Source organism: Clavelina lepadiformis, chromosome 1 (assembly GCF_947623445.1).
Source record: "Clavelina lepadiformis chromosome 1, kaClaLepa1.1, whole genome shotgun sequence".
Classification (NCBI taxonomy): Eukaryota; Metazoa; Chordata; class Ascidiacea; order Aplousobranchia; family Clavelinidae; genus Clavelina; species Clavelina lepadiformis.
In genome coordinates, this window is record NC_135240.1 from 8,594,714 (window position 1) to 8,612,384 (window position 17,671).

A 17,671-nucleotide genomic window follows, 5' to 3' on the forward strand; every position below is an offset into this window, starting at 1 on the left:
TTGCAAGTTTCTTTCCACAGAAAAAAAATAACAAGATTCGATAGTCTATAAATTTGAGATCAACGAATATTGTGTAAAGTAAACGATAAGTTAGTGTTAAATAATGGTATGGCTATCAATAAAGTTGGATGTCGATGTAATTTGAGCTTTTGAGCCAAAATGGGTTTCGATGAGACATGATTAAATTTTTTTCCTTCTCAGTCAGAAACGGCCACCCTGTGACTTCTGAGAGTTATACACCTCACGCTACGCCACTATCGACAAACGCTCAAAATTAACTGATTTACTAGTATTCTAAAAGATTGTTTAAAAATAAAATTTCATCAGCTTAAAACTCGTTTATGTTGCGAAAAGTCAGAAAAAATGGATGATTTTGGTCATTTCAAGAAGTGTATTGTTTATTTTTCGTCATTGTCTGCGTGGGAAAAGGAATGGCTTAAAGGTACAGGAATAATGTAATCAAATGATAGAAATGAATAATGGTTAACACGGCCACTAAATCCAACATTCAGTAAATAAGTAATCAAGTAACAAAAAAGTAATAACAACAACAAAACAGTCGTCTAAATAAAGTCTAAGAGAAGTCTGAAACTTCATTTTTGCGTTTAAAGCAACCAAGTAGATGGTTATTATATTATGCGAAAAATTAAATAATAAGTTTGTTGGTCGCGATAATTTCAACCGGTGGTTTCAGTGTTTAAATTGATTTTTTTTGGCTTACGAAATTTTCACCCCATTCGTCTACTTTCCGCCCATTAAAATGGTCCAGAGTACGGGAATTTTTTCCCATTGTAATGCTTGAAAGTATGCCTTTCTTACCCTAGAGTAAGATATATGCCTTTGGAATGGGGAGAATTTTACTTCGGCACAAGTATGGTTTGTTAACCCCATTCGTCTATTTTTCCGCCCATTAAAATGGACCTGCTTTCAGCAATGGGGTTTCGCACAATCCATATTTCTGCCGAAGTAAACATCTCCCCATTCCAAATGCATATTTCTTACTCTAGGGTTAGAAAGGCATACTTCCTGCCATTCGAATGGGAAAATATTACTGCATTTCCACCCATTTCAATGGGCAGAAAGCAGACGAATCGGGTGAAATTTTACACCAAACTTATTTTACGTTAAACTGGGGTTGCAACCAAATCATTATTTTATTTGGTTCATTTTAAGTGGTGAAAAAGGCAATGTATATTGTGACTCCAGTTAATCCAGTCATTGTAAACATTAACCCGAGTCAATGCTTTTAACTTAAAACATCTTTTGACGTCACATCATTTTGCGTTTTTTTGGTCATGACTGTCTGCAAAGTAGTCTAAGCTGACTTTCGTTCGGAAAAGTGTATATGTTTTAGGAAAATAAAGGGTTTTGTTACCTAAAGCTCAAGTTTTTGCCGTCACAATTGTCAAAGCATGACTTGGGTCACTTAGAACAGTTGGCTGCTTCAGGCCAACTTATTTTAGTGTAAATCAGAAATAACAAAACCCAAAAAATAAAACATCATACACTACGGGACGAGCGTATTGGGGGAATTCCCATACAACAAACCTCTGGATTCGAGCATAGATTATATCACTAGCAATGATGAGAGATTGGAGGTTTGCAACGCTCGCATTTCTTGGCCTATATTGAGTTGAAAATCCTTTTTGACTAAGATAGCAACGGCCAACTCAATTCCCATAAGAGAAGTCGACATAAACTGAAGATAATGAAGGAATCAAGCAGTAGTAAAGGTAAATAGCATGTTTTAAAAATTACACGTGGCATATAGGCTATAGGCCTAGGTGTAAAAATCATCTGTTTTCTTACTGGTATACCTATACTGGTGTAGTGCAGGATTTCATTTTTTCTTTCAAATGTGATTTAACAATTTAGTTTATTGAGTATTACTTAGTAGTTTAAACTCTCAGTTTCAATTTTACTACAACTGCTTTAAAGCGGGTCACGTTAGATTAATGTTTTCAGTATGACACTTTGAGTAGACATATACCTTACCATTCCTATTCTTATATATATATATATACATATATATATATATATATATACCTTCAATATAATATGCCTTTTTTTAGTACAAGCGCCTCACATGCATTGGGCAATGATTTTATGGAAATCATTTAATGCAGCTGACCTGGCGTTATCTCAAAGAGTTGCAATTTGCTCTGAACATGGACAACTCAGATCTACAATGAAATTGTTAGAGATATCAGGTCATGGAATACTATGGCTTAGTGGAACATGCATGGCTTTGTTTAAAGTGCAAAGCTTGGATGAAAAAGTAGTTTTCTTCAACTTACTTTTTGCTCTTATTATAGACTTAATTGTAATTGGAGTTTTAAAGGCATCATTTCGAAGGCCACGGCCTGTGTATAACAAGGGAGATATGTTTGTCACTGTGTCTGTTGATAAGTTTTCATTTCCATCTGGGCATGCAACACGAGTAGCGATGGTGTCTGTTTTCTTTTTAGAAAAATTAATGATATCTTTTACTGTTCGCTTATTGCTGGTAACTTGGGCTTTCTGTGTTGGCATATCACGTGTTATTTTAGGTCGACACCATGTGTCAGATGTAGTAGTAGGGTTCGTTGTGGGTTATCTTCAATACCGTTGGATACTTATCCCACTTTGGTTAAACGAGGGTGTTGTGAGCTATTTGTTAAACTCCTTTCATATTTAATCCATCACTTTTATGCAACAGTTTTTTTTTTTGAATTTTTTCGCAAGTATTGCAAGAATTTTAAGTTTTCGTTATGAATTTTGCATACTGAACGTTTAAAACGTAATGTGTTGTTCAATGTATGGCTGCACAGGAGACCTCCAAATGGAAGCACAGGTTGAGTCCTATTTCTGTCACCATTCAACGTTGTACTTAAAACACCAGATAACATAAAACTTAAGAAAGTGAACAGGGAATAACATGTTTCAGCACTGTAAGTCTGGATGACCTTGTCAATTAGCTTTGTGATAAGGGTTTTCTTGTGTAGTGAAATTAATTCTAAGGTTATATTTTGTATGCCTTACAGATTATGTAAACATTGTTGCTAGTTTTTGAATAAGTTTATTTAATTGACCTGCTATTGTAAAGTTGCAAAGATTAATAGTTGAGATTGAAAATCTGATTACATTTAAATACAATTTCTGCTTGTTATTTTATGTATGCATTGATTAAGAGATTATCATGATGTACAGTTGAACCTCGTTATAAAGTACAACCTTAGACTTCAAAAATGTGTATGTTAGTTACATCCATACTTAGTTGTAACCATAAGCTAATAAGTAAGGTTATTGCTACATAAGTAAGGAGCAGATCACGTCATTTGCCATTTTGACTACAATACGATGTCATATGAAGCGATTGTGATGTTTGTTAGATATTGACAACTACAATACTAATCATTTCGAACTAAGTCAAAATAAAACTACACCCACAATAAGACAATTTTTTGCTCAGGTAATTCCAAATCCCACACCATCAAAAAAGAAAAAAATTCAAAACTCCACACTTTCCTTTCCTGAATTCTTAGCACATGAGATAATGATTTTTGCCCATTGAGATTGCTGCCCTATCAGTTAGCAATATCTGCTTTCATTTTCGAGCCATTTTCTCACAAAATCGTATGGTGTGATTCTGTGTTGTACAGTCTTGTATGATACAGCATGTTACACCGTATGCCATTTTTGTATTAGATTAATAATAATATGTTCGTGATTTGAACAATTACTAATTGTCAAGTTATAATTGCATTTATCAATGAATGGTATGTTGTATGGAAGGTGGCTTTTCATATTTACTGAGGATTTACAGAAATTTTGATGTTGTATTCATGTTTGTATTATGAAGGTGTTTGCTGTAACCAATACGGGCAAAATAGATATTGCAATACCTGAATGTCAGACTTGAAAATCAAGACATCGTAGACATCATAAATGGGGTTTGTAGCAACAAGTGTCAACTGTGCTAATATATGAAAACTAAAAAGGGAGTGTTTTGTAACATGCTGTATTCTTTCAAGAAGAATGTCGGGCTAATGCCAAACAAAACAATAACTTTTCGTACCAATGTCCAATGAAACACAAAACAAAAATATATATCAATGTGATTAGGCAAATGTTGATTATTTTACAATTTAGTCACTTTATTAATTCAACTAACACAGGAAAATGGATTTCTGGATCGTAACTATCATTATGTAGCTGTTCAGTTTCATGTTTATTGATGATTGCAGGGCAGTAGTGGTCTGATTCGGTAACACTTGAAAATATTTTACTAGAAATATCAACAAATTGAGCTAGCGTATGACCACGTCTCGGTGCAAAAATTAAAGCTTTGCCCGATGACTTGAGCACATAATGAATTGTTTCAGCTAAACTTTGACGATATTTATCAAAAAACAGGCAATCTGCGCATATCACAAAATCAAAGGCATTTTTATGTTGTTGATATGTACCAACATCATCCCAGAGTAATGAGCTTGCAGAAATGTTTATATTCTTTTTGTTCTTTAAGTTCATTTCTATTGTCTTTTCTAGCGACTCCACACATCTTTTATTTCCATCTGTAAGAAGTATTTGCTTCGGTGATTTTGCATTCAATGCAATGCATATTCCAGCTAGGGAAGAACTTCCACCTCCAAGTTCAATGACTGATTTAAAGTGGAATTTGTCAATATGGAGGATACAGTAATATGCTAAAACTTCTTCAGCTGGCCATATGCACACATTACCAGTGTTGTTGAAGGACAGAATATCCTGAAAACCATATTAACAAAAGTAAATTAATTACAATTACTTAGGTCTTAATTAATACTTTGGTCACAGAATTGATTATGTTCCAGTAAAGATTGAACTAATAACAACTGTTTGTGGTAGTGACACGATAGATTGTGTTAGCAGTGTGTCCAAAGTAAAAGCAAACATTTCTATACAGATTCTATACAGTGGTCATGCTGTGCAATTCATAAAACTGGTTTAATCCCGACAACCTATGTGGTACTTTGAGTTAACGCCATATCTACCTAAACTAAATAATTTCAAGTTTCTATCCTACCGCTACATTGGAAAGATTGCCAAGTGCGGGGGAGATTAAAATTAATTGTGCACATTATTGTTTGTTACATGGGCAATTTCTCACCCAAAAACAGAAAACTTTCAAATCTGGTCCTATCGCTTTATTAATCCAAACTTCGTAATAATAATTCTAAGAAAAGGTTTGGCAATTTTCTCTTTTCATTTTATTTAATACCATGCTAGCCAATTGCCCATAACTATCTAAAAATATTGTCATTATACTTATTAAACGGTCTAAAGTTTTGATATTAAGCCATCTCTAACAATTCGAAATTATTTTTGTTCAAGTATATTCATGCATTCCTCTTTTGACAAAAATTGCATTTTGAAAAATTTTGTGCATCAGACAGTGTAATTTTCGAAGATCTACTGCTGTGGTGTGCACCAGTAGGCAACAAAAAGTGTGCACCAGTATGCGCAAGTGTACACCAAATATCACTGCTTGGAAATTACTTAGCGTATTAGCTTTTTTGATCCATTTTGTGCAGATGTCCGGTGCACAACATTTTCATTCCATATGGGTGTTAGGGGCTGTAAAAATAACGTTCTCACCAGCTTTCAATACAGCAGTTAATTATGTTATATCGATTATTGCAAACTTTTTCCAACCCAAAGGATCACAAGAAATTTTACCCTGAGAAAACGGGTCATGAGTGAAGAAAGTTTCACAAGCCCGAAGTAGATCATAATATTTTTACAAGAAGAGCAATAAAAATGACAGAAAATTTTTTTGGTAAACAGCTGCTGACGTATATAATTGTAAGTTTTTACTGCTCACTTTCAAATTGACATCGGAAAACAAGTGTTGAATCCATACTTCTTTGCTGAAAGGAATGTCTTCACAAATGTATGAAAACCACGAACATTGCGGCTTTTTTTTGTTTGCTGAACGCTTGTCTGGTTTCAGCACACAGGTACATTGTTTTCGAGTAAACAACTCAAATGTATTAAACCTACGGACAGACTGAATAAACGTTATATCTCCACTTCCAACCAAACGTTTGTCCACAATAGCATTTCTTAAAATTTCCCATCTTGCTTTGCTTTTCGATTTTACTTTGTTCAATGCCCCTTCTCCAATAGCTGGTTTGTTTTCCATTTCAAATTTGTCGACGAAGCCTTTATAATAATTCTCGTTTGATCGAGACCCAGTTTTACCATAATAAAGTGAAAAGTCTGCAAACAAAATTTACCGGTAATTACCATGGGTAGAAAAGAAACAAGTAATTTTAACAAAAAAATAGCGAAGATGGATATTGATGAAAACTAGTTCTACAACAATAACTAAAAAACTTATTGGCCATATTAGGTTTAAATTTCGTTAGCTTGTTTGTTTTTTGTAAAACAATGGAACGTTGCTCACCAGATCGCCAAATAAAAAATACTTAAATTCTTTGTTGTCTGGACTGCTCGTTAGGTTGACTCCTGTTTAGGAATTTGGGTCAACACTCAACAGAAAGATTTCTTGCAACAAGGTTTAAAATTTTTGTGTTTGTTTAAGTTAACACTGCATGAAAAATGAAGACCACCTAGCGGAACGAGTTAAAAAAGTGAAATACGCTCCTCTTTGCGTGGATCTAAGCTCAGATCGACAATCAGAATTCTATAGTTAATTGAACCATAGTAGTCAATACAGATACATGTATTGACTAAATGATAAAGCACTTTGATATGATGATGGTGCAGGAAAACTCTGAATCATCTGACTAAGAAAACTATACGTCAATCTGTTTATTTATTAAGTAACTTGTCAATTTTCAACACTGATTTCATAACTATTTTAGATATTTGCTGCAGACTGCTTTTACATATTTTCAAGATTAAAGACCAGAACCATTTACTGGAATGAGAAGTCACCACCAGCGCCACTCTAGTCTTCAGCATCAGAGCGATTTCCTTTCAGCACTGGCATCTTTCTCTGTGCATCACTGTCGATGTACCGGGGAAATTTCCATCTTGCAACGAGCAGTATTGTCATCACATCTTCCAAAGATTATCATTGATGTGCATTTTTGCTGTACAAACGTGGACTCGTCAACAATGACGTTCATTAGTGTTATGGCCACTAGAAACCAGGCTCTTGCCCGGGATAGGGTTTCTTTTATGGTGGGTTTTCTTTTTCTATCCACTGATATACAGCATTGAAACGATACTCAATCATCTGTTGCTTGAACACACCGGCTGCACGCCTGCTTAATTTCGCTTTTTCCACTTATATTTGTGGATTTAACTAATTATAGGCTTAATGGCCGTGGTAGGGGTTACCAGCGATTATTATTACCTTGATTATTTTTGAGCATGCTTTAAGCCTTTTCGGCTTTGCTACTTTTTTCTGTTCATCGGCTAGTAGTAGTAGCAACCGGCTTGATTTTTCGTCACCAGCGGGATTTTGACAAAAAATAAAATGATTGATTGAATAGAATGGACTCTGATTAAACATTTAAAAAATATAGGCTATTTGATTTGCATTGTTGAAGTGAGTTTTCAATTTTATTCACAGATTTGTCAAACCTGAGTCTTTACAAATCCAAAAATAAGGTGGATATAAACATAGCTAATACATATGCAGGTATACAAAGATTCTGGTGAGACGTAGTAGAAATTCATCTGCGTTATATCCAAAATTAAAAAAACAACGATATACATTTTACAAAATAATTACCTGAATATTAGCTTAAAACTTAACTTATACTTAAGAACTTTATCTTTTTAGTAAAAAGAAAGTTATTTGCTTTTGGAATAAAGTTTTATGCAATTCAGTTATGAATGCTACAGTTAATTGTAATGTAACGCACGTGTTAATTTCAAATCTATACTTCATTACAATTTCCTGAAACTATGATTTAGAACAGGCAATTGTATTTCGGTGATTTCCCTTTAATGCAACATAGTAATTGTTTGTTTTACCATTATCAAAAGTAGGAGCTGGAGTCTGGGAATGCCGTTTTATTTGTACAGTGTTGTGCATCCGCTTTCGGCTAGGAAAAGTGGCAGAGCCAAGCAGAAATGCTTCGCTTCTATGGTTATTTGTTTAAACAAGCTATATAAAAAGTGGTAATTATTTTTATATTTACTAGTTACTTCTAAACTTTTGTTTTAAACTTCCCTCTAAATTCAATGAAAAAGGCTTAAAGTAGACTTTTTATGCGCAACTAATACCAACAGACCAAGCAAACTCTTAAGCAGTTTATGTTGCTTGCTTTGCTATCACGTATTGTAAACTAAAATTGAACAAGTCCTGTGTGTAGGATTCAAAGTGCTGTAAAATAAAAGCAAGGCTAGGCAACATTTTTAATTTTTTTCAATATTTTTCGTTAACTGTGTAAAGCAATTTATATGCTATCTATTTGAATTAAATTTTTACAATATGGTGCCTAATACAAGGCAACTTAAACAATAATCAAAGTGGGTCAATAATTTTTGTTGTGAAGTCGGTAAATACAGGCCATAGTGGAAATTGGGACAGCTGCACGCATGACATTCATCAACATGCACGCCAAGTAGACTTAGTTTACTCATCATGCCAACTTATAATAAATAAACAAACAAAACCTGGTTGTTTAAACGCCAATTTATTATAAATTAAACAATAAATTACACAAAAAAATTTATTTGTTTGTATGCACAGTATCTCATCAAAAACTGCCATACTTTAAGTATAGGTGCCATGAGCTTGCTAAAATCAATACAACTGCAGATGTAAGTAAGTAGGCCGGACTGCTGAGTATGGCAGTTATTGCCAAGATTGTGTGGGTGCAGCTAGGAAAAATTTCAGTGTGCAAGGAAGCAGCTGATACGCACAACAACTCGTGGCTCAAGCACCGCCATTGTTTGTGGTAGGCAAGGTGTTGTCTTATATAATAGAAAACGGAAAAAAGTTGTGTCTATGTTTTTTTAGAGAGATTATTCTTCTGCCAGTGCACAATACTGTTTCAGTCAAAACACCTTGGTTGTGCACCTGCCATACACTACAGTCTGAAGCATAGGCGATAGAAAATAAGGCAGCGTCTATTTCAGCAGCTGCCGTTTACTGAATTTGGAAAAAGTAACTTCAGCAAACGTCTAGCCAGTTATACACTTGGCATTTTATTATTTGGGTACCGGTGAGATGGACACTTATTTTACCGGCCGCTGTTTACCGAACCAAGAAGGAAAATTTAAATACAGTTAACGGCATTTAGGCTATTCTGTGAATTGAAATGTATTCTAATTTTCAACTTAAAATGACATACTAATTTTTTCAAAGTGTAAAGTAACCTAAAACTAATCACCTCTAACCCAAACTCTAATTTTTCATGGCAAGGCTGCAAATTAAAATAAATACTGATTTTCAACTTAAAATGATGTACTTTTTTCCAAACTCTAGCTTAATCCAAAACTAATCCCCTCTGACCCAAACTTTTACCTTTCGTGACTAAATTACCTCAAAAATAATAGTAAGGATAGATAACATTGGCAGGATTTGAACCCAAAACCTCCAGCATACGGGCCCATTTACTAACCTTTATACTGTCGGCCAACAAATTTATCTCTTTTTTTCCTCTTTCAAAACGAGAATAATAAACCTATCAGCAGAAATGTAACAGTCACGGTATTGTGATTCAGCAACTTAAGTAAACTGATGCCGGTGAAATAGTCACTTCATAGTGGAATGTGTGGTGCTCACACACGACTTATCAACGTACATACTGAACTTTTACACATATATGCTGATTTATAATAAACAATCGGGCAAAGTTAGTTGTTTAAATGCCGATTTATAATAAATAAAAATAAATAAAGCTTCAATGCTGTCGCTTTCACACTAAAATTTATATCTTAATATGGACAATTTCTTGCTAAAACCTGCCAAACTTTCCAGTTCGGACAGTAGACAGTAGGCAAAAAAACAATAAAACCTATTTTTCTTATTAATTCTTGCTTGTGTGTGGAATTTATCATATTTTGAACTTTTTTAAACTTTCTGAAAAGTGGTATTTTTCTTTTGTAGTTTTCAAGACATGAATATACTCATAGTTGGCTCACATATAAGAATGCTTTTAGTGTTGTAAATGCTTGTTTCACGATTATTGGACCATGGGAGGAATACCAGAAAGAATCTTGCTTTTAATCAAGCATATATTTTTAGCATGTGCTCGGTGTTTTCGAAAAATTATTTGGTAAGTATATATCATGGATACTGTGTTGTGTATATCGGCTTTATGTTTTCATCGGTATAATCTCTTATCAGTTCATCTTACAGTTCCGTAAATTGTGTTCGGTAAAACTTCAGAGTGAATTTTAGTCAATCATCAATATCATTTCAAAATGTGTCAAAATCAACAAACAACACAAAAGAAAAAATAAATTTTTATTTTTACATCAAGCATTGGGAGACGGAGAAAAACGTGTGACGATAGTGATCCTACATCTGTAGTGATTGTCTCCGGCTCAGGTGTGTACTCTGCACAGCAACAGCCACAACCACTGATCAGTGAAACAAACAGTAACACCAGCTATATTCATCCGTCACTTGGAAACTCTTTTCAAACTCAGGAGTGGAGTTCTTGGGATAATCAAGAATTTGAACAATCAAATGTTCCATTTTCTGAACCATCACAAATACCACAGCCATCACCGTCTCTGGATACCAATACTAATCTCGAAGGTTTGCTATGGATACTATATGTGAAATGACACTTTTGTGCACAGTATTTTATTTCTTTACACATGTCATAACTTATGATGCATTGCTCTAATATTTATTCAGTTTGACGCAAGGTTTACTTTTAAATATGATAATATTGTGTTTCAGCTGATGAACCAGAAGTTGATTTTTTCAAAGATATGGAACCAACTGTAAAAGTAAAGAAAGTAAGCTTTCAGGAAAAGTGTGTTTATCATCTTGAAATTTTAACTTATGTCATTATGATATACAGTATATACTTGACTACTTGCTATCTCGCATCAGAGCCGAGCTACCTACCGTGCTGCTCGATGAAAAAAGTGGCACCAGCCAGCGCTCATTTTGCGGCAAGGATTATTTTGGTTCCAATAGTTGCTTTTGCAGTTTCAAGCTATTGATTGAATTTATTGTTATTACAACCGGCCGCGTCTTATTACCAGCTGAGAATAATCCAACAACAAAAAGTATTTAAGTTTTTTTTCACCACCTTCATTTGATCTTTGCTTAATTAACCTCAAAGCATCAGGGAACCAAGGGTTTCCGTATCCTATTTCTATTGTTATTTGTGCTTACAGCGACTTAAAAGAAGCACGCTTCAAGTTTGATCTTAATTTTAAGAAATAGCAATGCTCTTGTAAATGCTACTAAAAAGAGTGAACTCCTGTCCAGCTCTGCTCTGTACATAATGTGTCTTCAATGATTGCAAATAGTCAAAATGTACCCATACAAATACCTTTAATTCCATTGTTTTGCAAGTATAAAAAGTAAGCTAGTAATTAAGTAGCAATGAATGACAAACAAAGTTTCATTCTTGGATAAAATAACACATGTTTTCAATTTTTAGGCTTTGTTGTAATTTGTGTGTGAGTGAGTTATTTGTTTCATTTTACAGGTTTTTCTCAAAAAGAAAACTGCTGCCACCACAGCCTCTAACAGACTTGCGATGGACCATGATCTTGAATTTAAAACAAGTGGCGAATTAGATGTGTGGGAAGATGATGAGGGATGGAATGCAGATGACTCAGATGATCTTGAAATTGATGAGACCCAAGTGAGTGCTCAAGAATTTGAGATTTTGAAAATTGTTTCTGTTTGGAGCATTGCTTATTGCCTTGGTGGCATGGCAAAGAACTTTATCTCCATTTTGAAAATAATTCGGCAAGGCATTAATGACGCTGTTTAGTGGACCTGGTAAACAGTTTTAAATTCGAGCAATGCGATATAAAAAATCAAAAAAAAAACAAAAATGTGTGGCAATCGGAAGTTGCACATAGGCTAGTTTGATATCTGGGCTCAAGAGCCATGAGGAATCATTGCCGGGTTTATGTCGTGCAAAGAATTTCTTCAATCCGAAGATAAATATTAATCATATCAAGCCATACCATTACAACACAGTGGTGTCCTATTTACTGAGTATGGTTTTAACAAGATTTAAAATTTTCACTGTTTAAAGCAATTTTACGCAAGTTATGTTATATTTTATCGCTAAAGTGCGATAGATTGAGTGGGAGCTATACTTACATACATAGACATTAATAACAATTCGTAGTTGTAATTTCTTTTTAGTTGCTGGGTATGTATTCTTTTTGACTTGAAAACTAGAATTCATCATATGTCTTTATAATCTATAGGTACTGAGAGAAGCGCAAGAACAACGTCGGCTTGAACGACAAACTCGCTCAAAGCAGCAAAGACAAAGTAAAAACGCTGCCAGGCAACAGGAAAAACTTGCATTAAAAGTTTCTTAGCCCATTTACAGAACTTTAATATTTTGCAATGCGATAAGACCGGTGTCTTTTAAACAATGATACCGTGCAATTGAGTTCCATTTTATGTAAAACCACAAAATTGTGAGTGGAATTGCTGCTGCTATATTCCGTCCGTACAGATTTGATAAACCAACAGTTTTTTGAAAAATACATTTCTTTCCATTTCATTTTCGCTGCAGGAACGTAACAGCATATTTCAACAAAAAATTATCTGGCAGTAAATTTTTGTCAACATGACCTCTGCAGTTTTTCTTATATAGTTATTAGATATACTATAACTGATTCTTATTTAACTAAACCGCAAGTTGCGTTTTTAATGATACTATAACTAACATATTGGCTTAAATCAAGGGCGGGCAACTTCTTCGGTCGGCGGGCCTGATATGAGAAAATGATGTACTTGGCGGGCCGGATTCCTGAATAGATTGGAACGCAGCTTTGTCTTACTAATGTTTATGATCGAAAATGTTTGCTCACAAATGTATGTAGATCCGAACAGAACAAGTAGATTCATGGCCATCTTCCTCAGGTTGGCAAACTTGGACTTATTCAGTGACGCAATACAGGGATTGCGGCAGAATGTGGCCACAGGCCACATTATTATGTAAGACCGGAAACTGTCTGCGGGCCGCTCAAAATCCCGTCGCGGGCCGTATGTTGCCCGCCCCTGGCTTAAATGTTAAAAAACAGTGTTAATGCTTACTAATTTTCCGTCCATTTTTACGCTAACGTGATTGGCTGAGGTGCAATAATTATACAAATGAATACGTTGTGACGTGAAAATTGGGGAATACAAAATGTGGTTTTCAAGGAAGCGAGAAACCTTTAACAATTTTTCAAGTTTTCTTCTAAATGGTGCATTGTACTTGGCAACACACCGTCTTGCCTTAGCCCACCACTTTTTGTACTGGTGGACCTGATCTTTCCATTTTTAAAAATAAACGTATCAATATAAGATGAGCTTTATAACGTTAAACTCTTCGTACCAGAACACAGTCTATACCAGGCCCACCCACAAGCGTATTTATCAGGGTGGAAGCATTGGGCCATACCGTCACAAACCCAAATTTTTTGGCCATAGATTTTTTACTTATACGTGTTAATTTTTCGTTCATCATATTTTCGTGTTTGCGATTCCTTCGCGGTTATAACTACAATGTTAGATGCTATTATAGCTCTAGGTGTTTCGTTATAAGACAAAGACCGTAATCAAGAAAATGATGAACTCAAGCACGTCAAGTCGCTTGTTGTTCTTGTTCTGGTATCAAGCATTGAGTGAAACTTTTCGACGACCGATACTTCCAATCAAGCAGATCGAGCTTTGCCGTTTTTGATACGGAATTTTTAACTGTTCAATCGAATTGTATAAGCTGTCCCTTGCAAAATTACAATAAACAGGTTATAATAAGGCTTTACAAAAATTATTTTTTACGTCGTTTCAAAAGTGAACATCTGTATCTAGGCTACAAATATGAGAAATTGAAAATAAATTCTATTTCGAGGCGTTTTAAGTGGTTCTTGAAACGTGTAATTTACGCGCTGCGCGACGAGGCAAAAATCTAGACCAAAATTTTAAAATTTTGGTTCCTTTGACGAAATCCTAAATACCCCATTGGGCCCACCCACTTTGAAAATAGTTCCACCATCGCTGCCTTAAACGCGATATGTTATCTGAAATATTAATGACTTGATACCGCCACCGGCCGATCCACCACCACCACCATCTCTGTCACCAATTCATCTCTGGATGGGCAGGATTTTTTGCTCGTAGGTTTTCATGCAAGCAAGTCTCCGAAACGGACCACGACCAGACAAAAATCTACCAGGACCAAAACCAGCACGTCTGCCATCAACATCAGCCATTCCTTTAAAGAATTTACAAAATAGTGACTTCATGGTTAGATTTTGTGACTTCTTTGACTAAGGGATAAGAGTAGCCTAAATAGTTGGCAAAACCTTTACCAAGCTCTTCTGGGAAATATCCTTGCACACAAGTCCGACATGTTCTTCCCTTTGTTTGTTCTCCTGCTGTCAAAGTTGGACATGATGAACAAGTTTCAAACTCTTCTTCAAAACAATCAAATTCTTCACTTCGATCGTTCCGGCCAAGTAGGCCTATATCTTGTTAATGCAAAAATGTGTCTTCAGTAATTTGTAATATGCTTTTTTCGATAGTGTCAGGTTTAAGGTTGTCAATACATCCTCACCACATTCACTCAAGACATATCTGCGGCACTCTCTGTTCACTCTAACAAGCTTGTTCATTGCCATCACCTTCGATAGGCCATCTCCACTTGATTTGCATCCACTCATGCAAGCAATCAATATTTTTATTAGGTCGAACTAGATGACGTTGTACCAAACTATTTCCTCCGATTCGACCTAAAAGGGATAGTTTTTAATCAACAAAACTTTTGGAATCAGTCCAACAAAAACACAAACTTTCTTTAACTTCTTTCGAAACTATATACTAAGTCATATAATATAGTAATCTTTATCCTCGGACTAAGGAAAGTTTTCGCACGACTTAAGACTGTGGCGGCTACGTTTAACATGGCCTTAATATTTTTGTTGTGCGATGTTTATTTATTAGTGACTACCGGAATTTCAGTGTTTTGTGTAGTGACTGCGTTATTACTATATTATAATGTTCATTCGGTCACTGCTTCTTGTGACAAGAGCAAGTGCTGCTTTCAGTTTAGTTTTACGTTTAATGGTTGCTGCCTCAGTTTGCTTGAGTTACCACGCCTTTCGTTGTGAAGGCGTTTGTCATTAATGAATTTTAATATGTTAACCTGACTGTGGTGCTAGGGAACTCCCCCTTCTGAACAGTCAGTTGGCAACGGAGTTTTACAGCTCAACCGAGCTCTATTAACGGCGGAAATGGCGTATCACAACGCGAGATACGTCACAAGCCTGACATGGCGATGATTCCTCATCGCCCGAACCCCGGTTACTGAGCCAGCCTTTATGCAAGCTCAAGTTATCATATATTTTGCCAAGCAAATTTCTTACCTAAGCACAGCAAGTTTTCCAGCCAGTGGACATTGAACACGAAACAAAAGCAGTCTTTATTGCCAGACCAGTGCTAAAATCTCTTGACTACTGAGCTGGCCTGTATGTCATACTTTTCAATTTAAAGTAAGAAGTTAACAACAATATATGTGATTGAAGCGTGCTTTTGCATAACTAGGCCTAGCACAAATTATTGGAAAGTTCTTTCTCTGGGGTACTTACAGACAGCGCTATATTATTTGATTTAAAACCAACGTATCTTTGGACTTTAAGCACTGTTGGATTTAATTGTATTGAAAGCAAGCAAGTTACAAAAAACATGCTTCTACAATTCTGTTAAAAGATGCAACCAAAGTTGATAAAAGTGCTTTTGTCTTTGGTTTCGCCAGTTTTAAAGTCATAATTACTTCGAGAATCATCCTCACTGGTCAGACCGCAGAGTATGGCAGGAGCACACCTAAGCTTTTTTGGCCGAAACCATATTGAACGCTGGGAGAAGAGCGATCTCTTTAAAACAGGAGACTACTTTTCGCAATTCAATTATATTGACAGTAATGATTTTAAGTGGTCAGAGCGAAATTGTTGGGTAACATTTTATACTCGGCTTATAAGCCCACTGGTAATCTTTTAGATGATTTGCACACCCTCAGAAGTGGGCTTGTACAGTATGTATTCGGTTTCATGTTGGCTAACGGCCTACCTACTTTTATTTTTGCTATACTTTACATTATAACCTGAATATACATTAGACCTATATCTGAAACAACTTGTAAATTTATTGCTTTGAACTGTACTATATCTATGGCATTTAATTCTTTGAATTTTTTTAAAAGGGCACTGTTTGCTATCTAAACTACACTTGACTTCTCAAAATGGGAGATAATCCAAAGGAAAATAATGAAAATGTATTCGTGGAGCAATTTCTTAAACGAAACCTCCTTGATATGCCAACGAAAAGGTTTGAAAGAGTAGTAAAAGGCCTGCATAACAAGCCAATTTTGTTGCAATGTGAAAATTCTGGAAAGCAGTCAAAGAAAAAGTTCAAAAAGAGTAGAGCAATAAAGAAGATTTTGCACATAAAATCACTAGGAAGTGCAAGTTCCAATTATCTTGCATATGAACCACTACGAAAGCTTTGGAAAGCTTACATTGATGAACTTCTTTTACCCTCTGATGGACAAAAAGAACTTGATCCACGGAATATGCAGGATACCCTGCTTAAAGCTGATTTTCATGGAGCTAATATCACAGTTGTAAAGTCAAAATGTAAAACATTTTTAAATGTATGTGGCACAATAATCATGGAATCGAAAAACATTTTTGTTATTGTTTCAAAAAAGAACAAAATAATTAAAATACCGAAAAAGAATTCAGTTTTTGAAATCGAATATCTTGATTACGGAATAACCCTTTTTGGTGACCAATTTTGTATTAAGCCAGCACACAGATTAACTAAAAAGTTTAAAAATTATGTTTCTCGAATGCTTCTTGTTTAATATTTGCCTATTATTCTTTAACAGCAGTTTTTTACTTTCACAATGTGTACAAATGCATTTTTCATTAATTTATTATTATATGTATATACATCTTGTCATTTTACATTGCATACTGAAATGGATATACACACAAGGAAAAAAAATATCACATGACAGAAGCATATATAGATATAAGATATACATATGTCGGTCACTCATAATTTGCAGAATTGATAACATATTAATAGGTTCTTCTAGTGCAGTTCTTCTCAACTTTTTTAATTGTGATTGTAATTTTTGGCATAAAAAGCTAACCAACCCACTTTACCACAGTGTTTATCAAACAATGTGTTTAAAGTTGATAAGATTTTCGTAACTTATAAATCTAACTACAAACTGCTTGTTACTGTCATATGTAGAATAAACATTGTTTTTGACATGCCCGATATTTCTGAAAGCTGATATAATTCCTTTGGTTTCCTGATGTTCTATAATTCGAATTTCAATTACTTGTGTTTGGTGCGTTGGTATGTTATAATTCATCATATTATTTTGCCATAAATTATGTGAACAAAATTTTGTGCAGAGGCAGAGGAACTGATAATTTTCTACATATAACAACGGCAGCCAAATTACAAATAAAAAGTGCATTATGGTAAAAAGTTCCATGTTTGCAGCAC

The 17,671-nt window shown here is 34.9% G+C and overlaps 4 protein-coding genes across 5 annotated transcripts; 3 read left to right on the plus strand and 1 right to left on the minus strand.

Moving 5' to 3' along the window:
* The first annotated feature begins 1,584 nt into the window (after nt 1-1,584).
* On the plus strand, nt 1,585-3,146 carry LOC143471938 (polyisoprenoid diphosphate/phosphate phosphohydrolase PLPP6-like). The gene is made up of 2 exons (XM_076969928.1): nt 1,585-1,733; nt 2,073-3,146. The coding sequence occupies exons 1-2, from the start codon at nt 1,709-1,711 to the stop codon at nt 2,675-2,677; spliced, it is 630 nt and encodes a 209-aa protein (XP_076826043.1). The 5' UTR covers nt 1,585-1,708; the 3' UTR covers nt 2,678-3,146.
* An 885-nt stretch (nt 3,147-4,031) lies between these two features.
* Nucleotides 4,032-7,637, minus strand: LOC143469093 (calmodulin-lysine N-methyltransferase-like). 2 transcript variants are annotated; one of them, XM_076966657.1, is made up of 3 exons: nt 7,349-7,637; nt 5,846-6,243; nt 4,032-4,749 (listed from the first exon to the last, which is right to left on the minus strand). In XM_076966657.1, exons 1-3 carry the CDS (start codon nt 7,365-7,367, stop codon nt 4,132-4,134), a joined length of 1,035 nt encoding a protein of 344 aa, XP_076822772.1. In that variant the 5' UTR covers nt 7,368-7,637; the 3' UTR covers nt 4,032-4,131. The 2 variants fall into 2 exon arrangements, with proteins under 2 accessions (XP_076822772.1, XP_076822779.1); XM_076966664.1 differs by lacking the exon at nt 7,349-7,637 and adding an exon at nt 6,431-6,851.
* A 2,411-nt stretch (nt 7,638-10,048) lies between these two features.
* Nucleotides 10,049-13,315, plus strand: LOC143470926 (uncharacterized). Its single transcript, XM_076969223.1, has 5 exons — nt 10,049-10,226; nt 10,434-10,714; nt 10,862-10,920; nt 11,625-11,783; nt 12,364-13,315. Exons 1-5 carry the CDS (start codon nt 10,144-10,146, stop codon nt 12,478-12,480), a joined length of 699 nt encoding a protein of 232 aa, XP_076825338.1. The 5' UTR covers nt 10,049-10,143; the 3' UTR covers nt 12,481-13,315.
* A 2,105-nt stretch (nt 13,316-15,420) lies between these two features.
* Nucleotides 15,421-17,582, plus strand: LOC143465734 (ribonuclease P protein subunit p29-like). The gene is made up of 2 exons (XM_076964199.1): nt 15,421-15,642; nt 16,350-17,582. Exon 2 carries the CDS (start codon nt 16,389-16,391, stop codon nt 17,010-17,012), a length of 624 nt encoding a protein of 207 aa, XP_076820314.1. The 5' UTR covers nt 15,421-15,642; nt 16,350-16,388; the 3' UTR covers nt 17,013-17,582.
* The last annotated feature ends 89 nt before the right edge of the window (nt 17,583-17,671 follow it).

What these genes read in the sequence shown, in the direction of transcription:
- LOC143465734 (XM_076964199.1), top strand. Translation starts at nt 16,389, where the DNA reads ATGGGAGATAATCCAAAGGAAAATAATGAAAATGTATTCGTGGAGCAA.
- LOC143470926 (XM_076969223.1), top strand. Translation starts at nt 10,144, where the DNA reads ATGGGAGGAATACCAGAAAGAATCTTGCTTTTAATCAAGCATATATTT. An exon ending in TACCAATACTAATCTCGAAG is followed by an intron (nt 10,715 to 10,861) that starts GTTTGCTATGGA and finishes ATTGTGTTTCAG; the next exon opens with CTGATGAACCAGAAGTTGAT. An exon ending in CAACTGTAAAAGTAAAGAAA is followed by an intron (nt 10,921 to 11,624) that starts GTAAGCTTTCAG and finishes TTCATTTTACAG; the next exon opens with GTTTTTCTCAAAAAGAAAAC.
- LOC143469093 (XM_076966657.1), bottom strand. An exon ending in TTTCCGATGTCAATTTGAAA is followed by an intron (nt 4,750 to 5,845) that starts GTGAGCAGTAAA and finishes TATGGTTTTCAG; the next exon opens with GATATTCTGTCCTTCAACAA.
- LOC143471938 (XM_076969928.1), top strand. Translation starts at nt 1,709, where the DNA reads ATGAAGGAATCAAGCAGTAGTAAAG. An exon ending in GGAATCAAGCAGTAGTAAAG is followed by an intron (nt 1,734 to 2,072) that starts GTAAATAGCATG and finishes GCCTTTTTTTAG; the next exon opens with TACAAGCGCCTCACATGCAT.